This window comes from Pogoniulus pusillus, chromosome 11, assembly GCF_015220805.1.
Source record: "Pogoniulus pusillus isolate bPogPus1 chromosome 11, bPogPus1.pri, whole genome shotgun sequence".
Classification (NCBI taxonomy): Eukaryota; Metazoa; Chordata; class Aves; order Piciformes; family Lybiidae; genus Pogoniulus; species Pogoniulus pusillus.
Genome location: NC_087274.1, coordinates 20,614,970 through 20,629,070, shown reverse-complemented (window position 1 = coordinate 20,629,070; position 14,101 = coordinate 20,614,970). Strand labels below are relative to the sequence as shown.

The following is a 14,101-nucleotide window of genomic DNA, read 5'->3' as shown; positions in this document are numbered from 1 at the left end:
AATGTCTGCCCCCTTGAATGCTGTCTAAACATAGTTCAAAAGGCTGAAGTATGTATTTCATTTATTCCTCAGTTGATTGTCATTCTGTTACTTGGGGTACTCTAGCACCAGCCTCATTATGATAACTATTATCTCCTTTCAGGTACCTTTTCTTCTCCAGGGTAAACCCGACTCCCTCAGCTGTTCCTTGTATGACATAATCCCTCACCAGCCTTGCTCCTTTTCTCTGCACATGCTCCATAATCTGTGTCTCCAATACTGTGTCACCCAGAACTGACCACAGTACTCAAGCTGTTGCTTACCAGGGCTGAGTAAAGAGGCACAATAGCATCCCTACTCCTGCTGGACACTGATACAGGTCAGGTTGGTGTTGGTGTATGAGACAAAAAAAACAATGGACCCAAGTTGAAATTGATGAGAGTGTAAGGAGAAAAAAGCAGTCACACAGGTTGAGATCAGGTGGAACAGGTTCCCTGGAACCTTCTTGGCTTTCTTGCCTCATAGTACCTTGATTGCTTCAGATAGCTGACATGCATAAAGGCCTTCTAGACAGTGTAGCATGATGCCATATGTTCATTGTTTTAATCACATTCTGTGCTGTCTGATGCTTCAGTGATTTGACCTCGTTGAAGGATCAATTCACAACAACCTTTTATTTCAGTCCCTGGATTGCACTTGGGAAACCAACACACCTCTCTAACCACCTTCACTTTGTTAGGTAAGATGAAAACTTGAAGTGACTCCTTAAAACTTCTGGTTTGTGCCATACAATGTCTTTCAAGGAAATGTCATTCTGGAAGCACTTCTTGGCAAGAAAAAGACAAATAAGTTATTAATAAGTTGAACTATGAATCCTCCTCTCCAGCTATTGAATGTATGACTCAGGAAAAGAGAAACAGAGCATATGGTTTTATTCTAACACTTTTGTTATAGCTCTATTAATAATAAAGTTTTGCTGAATGAAGTACATGAACCTTGCTAAAGCTGATTAAAGCATGGAATGTCTACAATGTCTTTAGCTACAACCATTTACTACTTGAGTTTTAAAATGTGATGTTTACATTGAATTTCTAAAGTACACGGAAAACAAAAGAAAGAGGGAGAGCATTTACATCCATTTTAATTGGTGGCAGGCATAGTCATAAAACCAAAGGAGAAGAAAGACCATTTAGCAGAAACCTCAAAAAGTGCAGATACAGATTTGCTGAATGACAATCTTTCCAGAGCTCCTCCTGCAGGCTTGGCCTTTCTTTTAGACAGTTACAGTCATTGAGCACTGTCACACAGAAGTTCTCAAGAGAAATGAAGATGAAATTGTACTGCAGAAACAAATTGGTTGTTCAATAAGTTTCAATCCATTTGCGAAGGAGATCTCAGATAACTTTGACCTTTTTACTGCTTTGTTTCGAGGTAGTTGGTCTCCACCTGTTACAGAGTTGTTTGAATCATTATTACCATAAATCTTTACATGGTGACCTATGCCACAAATTACATAATATATTAACTTTCGTGCACAAAAATAAAGTTGGGGAATAATAATTAAAGAACATAGAAAAAAAAATCACAATACTCTTAAAGGGAAACATCTGATTCTGATAGAAATGTCATACTGCAAGAATTTCATGATGGTCTGATGTGAAATTTCCACGTTTAAAAAAGGTACATCAAAATGAATAATACTAATAGTAATATAAAGCCAAATCACACGAGATAATTTCAAGATCCATGTAATAAATGCTTTTAAGTATTCAGCAAAAAAAAATATCAAGAACAATGTACAAAATAATAGTGCAAGAACAGCTGCAATCTATTTGTTCTCATCAGTTTTGAGATTTTGGTTAAAAACATTACAGCTGGCGAGAGATGCTGCTGAAAAACTCAGATTCCACTCAGTGGGCTGATTAAGGCACATCTTTATGGACTTCAAATGTTCGTTTTCTGTGTTCATGTCTATTGAATTCTGCGGCTCCGAGACTTTCACTTGTAGTGTGCTGTGAGGAAAGAAGCAGGGGTGGGAGAGAGGAAAAAATGAGAAGAAGTTTAGTACACTTTGCTCTTGCCCTGCTAGCAAGCAAACGGGTACAAGGCGAGATGAGGTGGTGGCAGACTGCACAGACTGTTGGTTTGGTTTGCTGTTCTACTGCTTTATGTTCCAGAAACACCCAGAGAGAACTTGACTGTAGTGCACACGCTGTGGTGTGAAAACGGACCAGGGCTGTCTGTGCTGAGATTGCTGAGGTGCTGCTAAGTCTCAGAGACTGTCCTAGGCCAAAGCTGCAAAGGAAGGGGTGAACTCTGCAGGCTCACTAGTGTCAAATCAGAGAGCAGGAACCGGTCAAGATTTTGGGGTGTTTTTTTTGTTGACGTTACTGTATACAGTTTTTATGTTTCAAAGCCAGGAAAATAAGTAATACAAGGGAAAGAAACTCAGTCTTTCGTGGGGATCACTGAGCAGATCAGGACATCTAGGCATCAAAAGGATGTCTAAGCAGCAACGTCTCTTGCTGCATTTCAGGAACTTAGGTGCAACTTACTGCAGATTGACTTTGCTCAAGTATTGTGTTTGAATAGATGCACAGTCTAGCTGAAGACATTCAGCAATTGCAAGACTATAACCTAAACCATGTTAGCTTGTGTTACTAAAATATTGACTTTGGTTAAACTTTTTTTTACATCTGGCAAGAAGGAAAGACAGCTGGGTAACAGCTGAAGTGACTAGTCACTTATTTTTCACCAGTCATCTGAAAGACAGTTTTCTTTCTCTGACATTTTGATGCAAGCTCTTTAGAAAGGCTGCATGCCAGCCATTTCTAATTTACTAACCTCAGCTTCTAACCCTCCGTAACTGTGGTGCTGCTCCCATGCTCTGCCTTCCCCTGTGTCCTCATTCTTCTGCCTCCATCTTTTGTCTTGTTTTGCCTTGTACCCTTTTCCTTCCTTCTTTTCTGGTTTGCATATGCTCTTGGTGCTCTGATCTTTTCCTTCCCATAGGAAACAGAGAGTGCAACCACAGGTGTCAGAGAAGACTTCAGTCAGCAAGGTTGCTTTCTTGGTTTTACAGCCTCGTCAGACTTGAACCTTTGCCCCCACTTGCTGTGCAGAAAGACAAAGCCTTTTCCTAGGACCATGGGATTAAGTGTACATGTGTGTTTCAAAGGAGTATGGGACGGTGGTAGGACTGACTCCTAAAGCCTTGCAGCTTTCCTCGTTCCTGCTTGTTATGTGCTTTACAGCCACAGGCAGGTAACAAAACTTAAAACACTTTGCAGAAACAACAGAGATTGGGCTGGAATGTTGGTTTGTTTTGAGGGTTGTTGTTGGGTTTGGGTGGTTTTTTTTTGTTTGGCCTGGTGTTTTTGGAGTTTTCTTCAGTGGTGAGGTTTGCTATCCAAAAGGTCCACAAATGCCTTGGAAATCAAGAAATTACAAATTACTTCAGAGGTTGCACCTGCAAAGTGTTTCAAAGAACAGCATTTCTTCTACCTTTAAAGCAGTAGATACATAAACCTTCTTCAGTGCTGCCCAGGTGCCAGACAGAAAAAGCTGAAGGTCTAGGCTTCTCCACTGATTTGGGCACGTTCTGTGTACAAACGAGGAACCACACTGACTGCCAAGACAAGACTGCTAGCAGTAACAGAGTGCACAGCAGGATCTGATGCAACTGTGATCATAATTCCCTCCTAGTGGCTTGGCCACCAAGTAACCTTGCAGTGCTATAATACAGCTGAACAGCATTTGCTAAGTATTTTTCTCTGGAGGACTGCCCTACTCTTTTAGTCTTTGTATGGATTTCTATACGAGGTGCACAAGGCAGAAATGAATTTGCAAAACTAGAATTGGAGAACATGCTGGTTAATGGTCATGCAGTAAGTTACCTCTTTATTGAAGAACTCAAGGAAACTCAGGAGTTTGGCATTGTAAGAGAGGACATAAAAAAAGGAATAGAAACCCACCTAGAATATCATACTCTAGGTAACATCAACAGGAAGAGCTCAGGTATTTGACAAAACTTTACCTTGATAAAACTGAAGTGCAAAATAGTATAGTTAGAGAACTGCATTAAGATATTAACTAAATAAGAAGATCCTAGCATTTCATCTCACTTTTTTAATCTGTAGTGCTTTACTTTCTAGCTGCCAGTGCTATAAAACTGATGTGCTTAAATAGTATTTTAAAGCAGGGAATGTAAGTAATGCACACAATTAAATAGATTTAAGTAGACTCTATTGATGGCTCTAAATGGAGAAATTAAACTCAGATTTCTGAGTCTGCTACGCTTAAAAAGTTGCAGCAAAAGAGAGAGATATTTCATATGGTAACCTTCCTGCCATGAAGAACTGCAAGTTACAGTCTGATGCTACCAGGAGCTGTGAAGTGTTTTGGCAGAGCCTGGAATTAGACTGTAGAGCATCTCAACTCTGTCCTGCTGGAGTTCTCCACTGCCAATGTTTACATCAGTAAGAAGACACAGGTGCCTTTAAATTCTTGGACAACAACTCTTATAGAGTCTCTAACTAGGTTAGAATTTCCAATTCTGAAGCCATCTGTTTACTATTCCAGCAATTACAATGTTTTGGGTTTATTCACTCAGCTAATCAGCTTTTTTTTGGCATGTGATTAGTGAAAGTCAGCATCAGGTGCTTCTGGAACATGAAAGAGAAATTCCAGCCATGGCATATTCGATTGCTTTGCCTTCACTAGTGAATTTGAAGGTAGGCCAACAGTACTGAAAGCCAAGTGGAGAAGAAGAAAACTGGTTTTAGAAAATCATCTTGATGATAAAATACTGATATTTCTTGAAAATTCAGATCCTCTTCTTCCTCTTTAATTACACTACCCTTTCTCTACTCAAATCCTGATTTTTAACAGGAGGATGTAAGGGCAATCCTGCATAAGTCGATGGGTACCCAAGCAAAAAAAGAAAGTTATGTTCTTTGATCTTCTTACTTTCTGTGCAGTTTGAAACTGCATTCTCTAGGTAAATCAGGAATTTGACACCTATTGTATAGAAATCAAGTTGAATTCTGGCAACCTCAAGTCCATACACCTGCTGAGTTAGTCTGTGTCTATGACATGTTCAAGGCCATGAAGAAAAAGCAGGAATAGGGGTAAATGTTTCTCATCTGCCAGGTGCCTCCTCACCTTTTCCTACCCAAGAAATTGCTGTCAAGTGTTTTGTGCCTTTATGCTGTAAAATGAATATGGAAGTATCACTGAAGGATTATGTTTCTCTAAATCTTTTGCAACGTTTATTCCACAGATAAAGCATCCCCTTCTCAACTAGTTGAGAGCTAACTCAAACTGGTTTTAACCTCCTGGCTGACAAAACTACTGCCAACTGCACTTGTTAAACATCACCATCTATGATGTGCAATTTGATAGCTTGGAAAGTGTAAGATCAGTCATGATACATAGCACTGGCATGAGGCTTTTGCAGAGGTTTTGAAAAGACTGAGTAGAAATAGTAGAACTGTAGCAGCAGATTTTTTTTTTCTCTGAATGAACTACTGAAACATTTCCCAGAAAAGGAAACAGTGGAATGTATGAAGCCTAAAATCTACAACAACTCTAGCAGCCTCAGCAAGCTTTCCAACAGAGATTGATTTGATAATGCAGCATGCATTGAAATGAAAGGAAAGCAAGCATGCAGAGCCAGATTTATTGTCTCTAAAATATAAACTCAGTTCCACAATGCCAAAATGCAACAACTAAGAAATCTACAAAGAAACTTTTTAGTGTCACATTTCCATTTATCAAATGGATTTTTGTCATCAGAAATAGTATTTTTTTAAACTGAGTGGATAGACTCCCATTTGGCAATCTGAGAAGGAAATACCCTGAAACAGATGACATAATTGATTAGGTCAAAGCAAGCTGCAATATAAGCAATATTCAAGGTTTCTTAAAAACTGGAGGCAAGAGTTAAGTTTAACGCAGCTGTAGTACTAAGACAAAATGGTACACAAGGCAGGACCGAGATGGGAGATGAACTGAATGGAGACAAAAAGACAGGGTGAGGAGTCAGAATCATCCATAGTCCTAGACTGAAATTACGGAGAAAAAGTTTCTTTTGCTCTTGAAATTAACTTAGAAATGTTTCCTTGGTTTGAGGCGGGGGAAAAAGAGGGTGGAAAGAAGACTGGAATGCAAGACATACAAACGTACAATACACATAAAGAAAGAGAACTAAGCAGGAATGTGGAGAACGCTTGAGGCACTTAGTGAAATAGGATTAGTTGCTGGGAGCTGCTTCCTGAAGCTGTACATTGAAATACCTACACTGTTCAAGCTTTCAGTTTAGCTTGCACAGAGACAAACCTATGTAGCAATGACCCTTTACATCACCAACACATCTTCAAAGAACATAGCAGGACATTAAGCCCAAACAGCTTGTTGTGTGCATTTTCAGGGGAAGGTTTGGCAAGTGGAGGAAATGACAACAGTTTCAGTGCACAGAAAGAACACGGCCTTCTCCTCAGCACCAGTCAGCTACAGAAAGAGCTCTCACTCCCTTAAACACAACAAATCGTAGGCAACAGAAAGGGTTTAAAATGCGACTTCAGTGCAGAAAGAGGGAACTGAAAACACAATGAAACAAACAAAAGAAAAAGAAATTATTCAGACTTGCTGCCATCTCAATGCTGTGGTGATTGCAGCTATGTGAATCTTGCCATCAGAGCTGGATTAATCTCAAATCGTTACTTTATAGTAGGGCTTTTTTTTTTTTTGCATTAGAAATGCAATTATGTTATGGAGGGAGATCATCTCAGAGACAGACAGTCCCTGGGTGCTTTATAACCCACCAGACTTCTGAATTAAGGAAGGTCAAACAATAATTTAAAAATAAGTCATTTCCTTTTCTGAGATTTCTACTACTTAATTGAAAACCATCTGTGAGTACTCAACTGATAAATATGAAATATCTCAGCAACAAATAGGAAACACAAAAGTTCAAACATACACCTCTGGAACTTTTAAGAATGGATACCCTAAGTGTCTTTTTACTTGCACTGCACATACATTTCTTACATTTTTAAAATGGTTACTGAATATTTTGAACTTTACACTCCAATAATAATAATGCTGAAACCTAATTTAAGTGTTTTTTCCTTACTCAAAAATTTGGCCTCCATTGTAAATGGAAAAAAATCACAAAAGATTAAAGAGCATCATCTAAGTGAAACTATTTTTTCTGGAATAAGCAAAATACCGTATGGCATTCTCAGAGCATCTAGACAAGAATTTGTCAGCTAGGTTCCTATTTGATGTACAGGAAAAGAATCCATAATTGAGATTGACAGGTTGAAATAGACAACTTCCAGGGCAAGCCTATGTCAGTAAAATATCAACTACAATAATCACAGGACCACAGGATGTTAAGGCTTGGAAGGGATTTCTGGAGATCTCCAAATCCAATCTCCTGCCAAAGCAGGACTGTATAATCTAGCACAGGTTGCACAGGAACATATCTAGACATGTCTTGAAAGTCTCCAGAGAAGAAGACTCCAAAACCTCTCTGGGAAGCCTGTTCCAATGTTCTGTGACCCTTACAGTTAAGAAGTTCTTCCTCACATTGACATGGAACTTCCTGTGCTGTAGTTTATGCCCATTGTCCCTTGTCCTAACACAGGGCACAAGTGAGAAGAGGCTGTCCCTTCTATGTATATCTGTGAAATCTACACCTTAGATAATAGGAACCTGTGACAAGATGGATCTGAAAAGATTGGTTTCCCTAAGTATCCTCACTGTGGTATTACAGCTGCTATTGTTGCTGGGAGGAGAATGAGAGAGACCATTAAGTTCATTAAATGAATCAGGATTTATACACATGTAGTCAACTAGCTATCAAATTTACCTTTCTGGTTGTATACTTCTGCATTAAAACCAGCCCATTTACTGAGCATAGCCATTCCTGTCAATATTGCTCCTACATTTTCTATTCATTTTCTTATTTTGTTTTACACCTGGCTGTGAAAAAAAAACCTTCCTGTCTGGCAACTACAGTTACAAACATTTCTATCTGCTTACTCTGCATCACAAGTGAAACTTCATCTGAAGCTAAGAAACTTTCTGATGAAAAACCTTTGTGGAAAGAACTAAGGCGTGGCTGCTGAAAAAAGGTTTCTCAAAATCAGCAGATTTAATGGCTGTTACACTAAGTCTCTTTTGCTTTTTACCTAACCCAGTGTTTTCAGGTTGTTCTCTGCTGTGTAGAATGCTCCTTCATTGTTGTGGGTTTCTGGAGGATGCATAACTCAAAGTAGAGTTTGATTATGACCCCTTTCTGTCAAATGTCTCAAACCACTATATTCGTGAAAGAGAAAGCTGGGGGAAGTTGCTAAAAACAAATGGTTTTGTCACTAAGTGAAGCAAGACTGATCTGCACAGTGTCAGGAAAGCAACTCATGTAAGCCTTCGCACTACTGGATAGCACTGCCATAGGTGTGGCCGTTTGTCTGAGCTAGAGGATCAGCTCAAACGGCCACAATAGGGAAAATAAGCAAAATCCTGGCATACTGATGCCATACCAAGAGAGAAGAGCAAACGGAATTCACAACATTTTTCCTCCCAATATTTAGAAAATCAATGGTAGCCAAGTTTAAGAAAAGTGTTAGCTGTGGTGATATTAAGATAGATGTCATTTTACTTGCACAATCAAGAGAATATTTATTTAGCCTCGTAAGGATACCAAGATTTCACAACTCCTGTAGCCAGTTTAAGAAATGATTACAAAGACAGCGAAGTCTCATTGTAAGCACTGCACCAACTTGATCTGACTGATAGCACTTAAAAATAGCATTCAAATCTGATGAAAAATTACAATTGAAAGTGCATATTCTCTGCCAGCAAATACAATAGATTTTCTTCTAAGACTCTGGGCTACTTGAAGAAAAGCCAAGTCATAAGGGAGAAAATGAAAAAGCTGATTTCAGAGGAAGAAAATACACTAGCTTCAAGTGACTTGAACTGATTTTTAGAAGCTTCTCTGCATGAATCCCCACCCTCACAGGAAAGGTAAGTAAACAGGTAGGTGATGTCACCACAGCACACAGTACTGCCTCCTTCTGAAGTAGGTTCAGTCTCCTCTGCAGCGGTGATAAATTCTCTGAAGCAGAATTTTAAAATACTCTGAGCATTGCAAGTTCCTCAAAAGGAGCCTTTTACAGTGTTCCATTTTATTTTTGGATAGTAGTTGTTTCTTATTTTAGCTTAGTTCTCTTGAAGTCTTTTTGGAGCTAGTTTGGCCAAATCCAAAGTGTGTGAATGTGGTGTTCAGTGTTGTGAGAGAACGCACTGAACCACTCTCATGGAAAGTAAAGATGAATGCTTTCCTGAAAACATGGGGGTTTAATTTTCTTTGCCTTCACAGAGGTCAATAACGTTTCAGCATTGCTAAAGAAATGTAAATGCTCAGAGCATAGGTTTACAGTATAAGGGAGCTGCCTCTCCACACATCACCAACAGTTCAGAAGTCAAGTAGTAACTTGAAGTAGTAACTTCAAGTAGTTACAGCGTATGGACCAATGGCTCTGCCATCCATCTTATCTTGCATAAACCAGGCAGTATGAAAAAGTGGTGATCTCTCTTCTGGTACCTCAGTGAGTACACAGCTAGTTCTGTTTGCTGGATACTGCTTTGAGCTGTAAGAACTCAACTGCTTTGCAACAAAAAATGAGTACACATCAAAATTTGATAACATGTTCTTGCCTACCTTCCACAAAGCTTCACAACAAAACTGCATCACAACACCTCTCACGAGTATTTGCTACAACACCAAGATTGGTAAAACTTGAAGAAAAGCTTTAAATATTGACCATAAATGTGCATATAAGAGAACATTTCAAGCATAACAACAGAACAGTGATACAATTTATGATACCACATTAACAAAAATACAGTCCAAGGAACATATAAATGATCAATGATGTTTTCATGTGCGCTGAACTTCCAGATGCAGGAATTATGTTTGAAAACACGTGCATGCACAGCTAGAAATCACCTTCCTTCTTTTGAACCAGCAGCTATACTCTAGGCTGACAACATTTATATGATTTCCTTGGCTAGGGCAGACAGTACACAATGTTGAATCAACATGCCAAAACACAACATCCTTTTCTATGCCAAACAATTCCCTGATGCTGCTAACCGTACCCCTACAAAGATTTGGGGTTACAAGAATGGAGAGCATCCCAGCATTGCAATTCTTTCTCATTTAACATTTCTTTCATCAGTGAACTTTCTGTCATACCTTTACAGAAGACAACGATTGATATGAGAAACTATGAGTAAAAGGGAAAATAACAAAAACTGTAAATGAAACAATGTAAAATATCAAAATAGTTATCAGATTTCCTAAAGATCCAAAAGTAAAGGAGGAAAGTTATCAGGTAGATAAAACTGAGTCCCAATTCAAACTAACATGAGACCGTAGCACAGTAATAGGGCTTACATTGCCATAGCAAGAAAAAAAAGTTTCAAGAGAAATATAATTTGAATGCAAAATTTTCTCAACTACAGTAAAAATTATGAAAAGTATGAGAGAGCTCTTTCTTCACTTGTGAAAAAGAAACAGACAGATGTTACCTCTTCATTTTCTAGTTATGCCTTTTTTTTTTTACAGCAATCTTGTGTCAAGATTTGAATTTCTTAAAAAGAAGGTTTTTTACATTTACTTTGGCCTCAAATTACTGAATAGAAAAGCAAACTCATAGGCTAAAGATAAAGAAATACTGTACTTTGGAAGAGTGAGGTTACACTGAATGAGCTTAATATGAAGAATTTTATATATCACATAAAGCACAGAAGAAATAAAATGTACAAGAGCCATAATATTGTTTCTACTATAATTTAAATTAACTCTACAGTTTATTATCAGGGATAGTTTCCTACAATATAGAATACTAAAGGCAACTTAAGAGCTTGTTCTGGTATTTTAAAGTGCTCTTTTATTCTTTGGATATTATAATCCGATTAGCTAACAACATTGTTTCTACAACTGAATACTTCTGCAGTAATTGAATTCCTATTCTAGAAATTATTTTTTAGTTGGTATTTCACACCTTAGTTACTTCCTTGGAATGCAATGAGACATCCTTTTAAGGAGATCTGTTCACCTAACAGAGGAAATAGTTTCACAAGCGTACCCCCTTTGGAAGCAATATAATGGCCTCTGTGAGATCACAGTTGTATTACAATGCATTATAAATACCCAGCTTGAAAAACAGATTTAATTTGATACTTGCCTAGAAAGAATCCAAGCCAATGAATTTAGCACAGTAATTATATATGTTGCACTTGCATTTTAAATTGTTCTGTATGGATTCAGTGTGCAAACCCTTTAGTCAGCAGATTTGATCTGGCACCGAGTGGATACTAAAACGGATCTCTGAATGAATACTTCTCAGAAGTACACAGTACTATTTTTTTACTGCATAATTATAAACCCATCACAGATTTATAGCAGAAATAATCCAATGACAATCTCTTCAAGCAACTATATGTTAACACACTGAATTTCCTCTTCATTTTACAATTTACCCTTCCTCACAATATGAGAAACCACAGTGGAATACAGTTCAGTAACCAGTTGTGGCTGACTTCAGACCCACTGGATCTTGACTTACAGCCTGCCTGAACTATGTTACTTGGCTCTTTCTATCTCGGTGTACTATAGCTGTAAGAGAATGTAACACACCTACTGTAGCCAAAAGATTCTTGTAAAATATGTGCTTTAAAATTCCACTTTCAAAATTATTCTGATGCTACCTAATGTTTATTTTTATGGCTGCTCTGAAATTATAATGAGTATCATGCAAGAACATTAAAAAAAAGTAATCCAAAGTGCTTAGCTGTTTGACTTCTCCAATTCCTTAAGTTTGCAGTTTTAGGATGAAGGGGGGAACAGGAACTTACCTACTTGGTACTTTGGGTAATAAGTTGCCATTTGTCCACTACTGCATGATTGTCTCTTATGTCTTTTTCTTATATTTGTGTCAGTGGTCTCCCATTGTGGGTTTTTTCTTTTGTTTATTCTGATAAGAACTTCAGAACTACCAGCAGGATTATCATCATGGTTTACAGCACTTAATTTTCTGCTGTGAAACTGGTCATCCAGCTTTGCAGTCACTCTAGAAGAATTAGATCCTTTTGGTGTTTCCATTGCAGGTTCTTGTTTCTTTAACACACTTTGTTTAGTAGAATGGGACCTTAAAAGAGGATGTCTTTTGTCTTCCATACAGGCCTGATTGCTCTTACTTTCAGCAGCTTCAGGAGCATAAATGACATTATTTATCTTAAATGAATTGTGCTGCTCAACATGGTTGATTTTTCTCAGAAATATCCTACAATCTTTAAAAGTTTTGGCTTTCCAAGTATTTTGAAACAGTTTATCTTGGCTTTGTTCTTTTCTAAGATTTTGCTGGCAGTAAATTGTTCCATTTGTCTCTGCATGTGACTTAAGTATATTTGCTAAACCAAGATGTGGGTCAAAGTCAGAGGATCCCATCATCTGTTGAACAAATGCATCTCTGGCTTCATTTTCAGTTGGCAAGAGGCTATACTGAGATTCTACCAAAGTCTGAGCAGGCTGGATTTCTACTGTATTTTTTTGCTGGAGCTTGTCCACTTCATCACTGGTCTCCCCACCTGTATTTTTAAACAACTGGTTCTGGCAAAAGAACTGCAAATTTTTCTTTTTTGATTTCCAACCTCTGGAAGCCTGATTATAGAGCTTTCTTGGCTGTCCCCACCTATCATGCTGCAACTTCTTAAATTCATTTCTTTTTAACCTGGCTAGCGCAAAATTACTTTTCATGCTTAAGACTGGAGACCTCACCATGTTGTGTAATATTTGTAATTTCCCTGCTGGTTTTGAAGGAGAGGATAGTGCAAACTTTTTAAAGTGCTTTCTGAAAGGGCAAGTACTAAGATCAGATTGTTTAGCTTCCACCTTTACCTCTCTAGTACTAACTACTTCTAAAGGATTGCGAGCATTCGCCTTTCTCACTAGAGAGAGAGACTGTGTTTCTGTGGTTTGCATAAACCAGGTGCAGAGCTCATTCATGTCACACTTTTTCTGAAAAAGCATTTTTATAGGTGATGTTTCAAGTTCTACAAGGCAGGAGTCTAAAGGGTTTGACATTTCAGTGTTACAGTCTGGTTCAACAGGATCCTTTTTTTCACATACACACTTATCAAACTCATTTCCCCCCACTCGCAACCAGGTATTGGTTATCTGCTCAAATCTGTTATTCAGTTCCTCCAACAAAGTGTCACTTGGCGTGGAAGCAGCCCACCACCTGAGAGAGGGGTTAGATGAAAAAATGGGGTCTAATGATACTTCGCTAATGGGCCCGAGTTCACCATCCTTAAGAGCCACTTTCACATGCCCTGAATTTCTCAGTTCTGAGGTATCTTTGGATGCTGTGCTCTGATTCGGTTGCCTAAGTTTTTCCTTTCGATCTTTAGCTTTTTTCAAATGGAGTTTGTAAGATTTATGTAGTAAGGCACTTCTACAAGTAAATGCATTAGAAGATGCTAATGAATGCAAAAAATGCAGTGAGGGCTTTCTGTCTCTAGCAGAATGTCTCAATGGAATGTCACGTTTCCTTGACACTGTTGCAACAACACTGTTTGATCCGTCCTCCCTAGAAGTTTTCTGCACGCTCTTTACTGGACCCACATTATTGCACAGTACATTTTTTCTCTCCTGTGGCACGTTCTTTTCTAACGTGTTCTGCTGTTGTAAAGGAGGCAAACAGTTGCTAATACTCACTTTTCTTTCCTGAGGTGAAACTCTACTGACAGTCACAGATATGCCAGAGATTTTTACTTTTGCTGGCCTACCAGGTTTTCGAATGGTGGTTAATGGTTTCTTAATTGGTCGTATCACATTGCTGCAAGGATGTGGTGATGCCAGCTTACTCTTGATAGGTCTGACGTAGTCATAACCACAAACTTCACTGGCAGTAGAAGAATTCTGTAAGGCTTTTACTATCTGAGTTAAAGTGTCCTCAGTTTCTGTGTTGTGTGCTATGCTGTGTCCATTAGCAAAATTAGAATCTATGTGCTGTGTGGGCAGAATGCCAATTACATTCAGATT

General features: G+C 38.4%; 2 protein-coding genes across 3 annotated transcripts in view; both read right to left on the bottom strand.

Moving 5' to 3' along the window:
* Nucleotides 1–890: 890 nt before the first annotated feature.
* Nucleotides 891–14,101, bottom strand: part of LCORL (ligand dependent nuclear receptor corepressor like) — a 54,153-nt gene continuing 40,942 nt past the window's right edge. The window contains exon 7 of one of the 2 annotated variants that reach the window (XM_064151359.1): nt 891–1,991. In XM_064151359.1, the coding sequence (XP_064007429.1) occupies nt 1,808–1,991 (184 nt within the window). In that variant the 3' untranslated portion in view covers nt 891–1,807. The remainder of the gene's footprint in view (nt 1,992–14,101) is intronic. The other variant, XM_064151355.1, reaches the window with a different exon arrangement.
* LOC135179661 (putative uncharacterized protein ENSP00000382790) lies at nt 1,998–13,947 on the bottom strand. Its single transcript, XM_064151722.1, has 3 exons — nt 13,940–13,947; nt 11,914–13,895; nt 1,998–3,407 (listed from the first exon to the last, which is right to left on the bottom strand). The coding sequence occupies exons 1-3, from the start codon at nt 13,945–13,947 to the stop codon at nt 3,385–3,387; spliced, it is 2,013 nt and encodes a 670-aa protein (XP_064007792.1). The 3' UTR covers nt 1,998–3,384.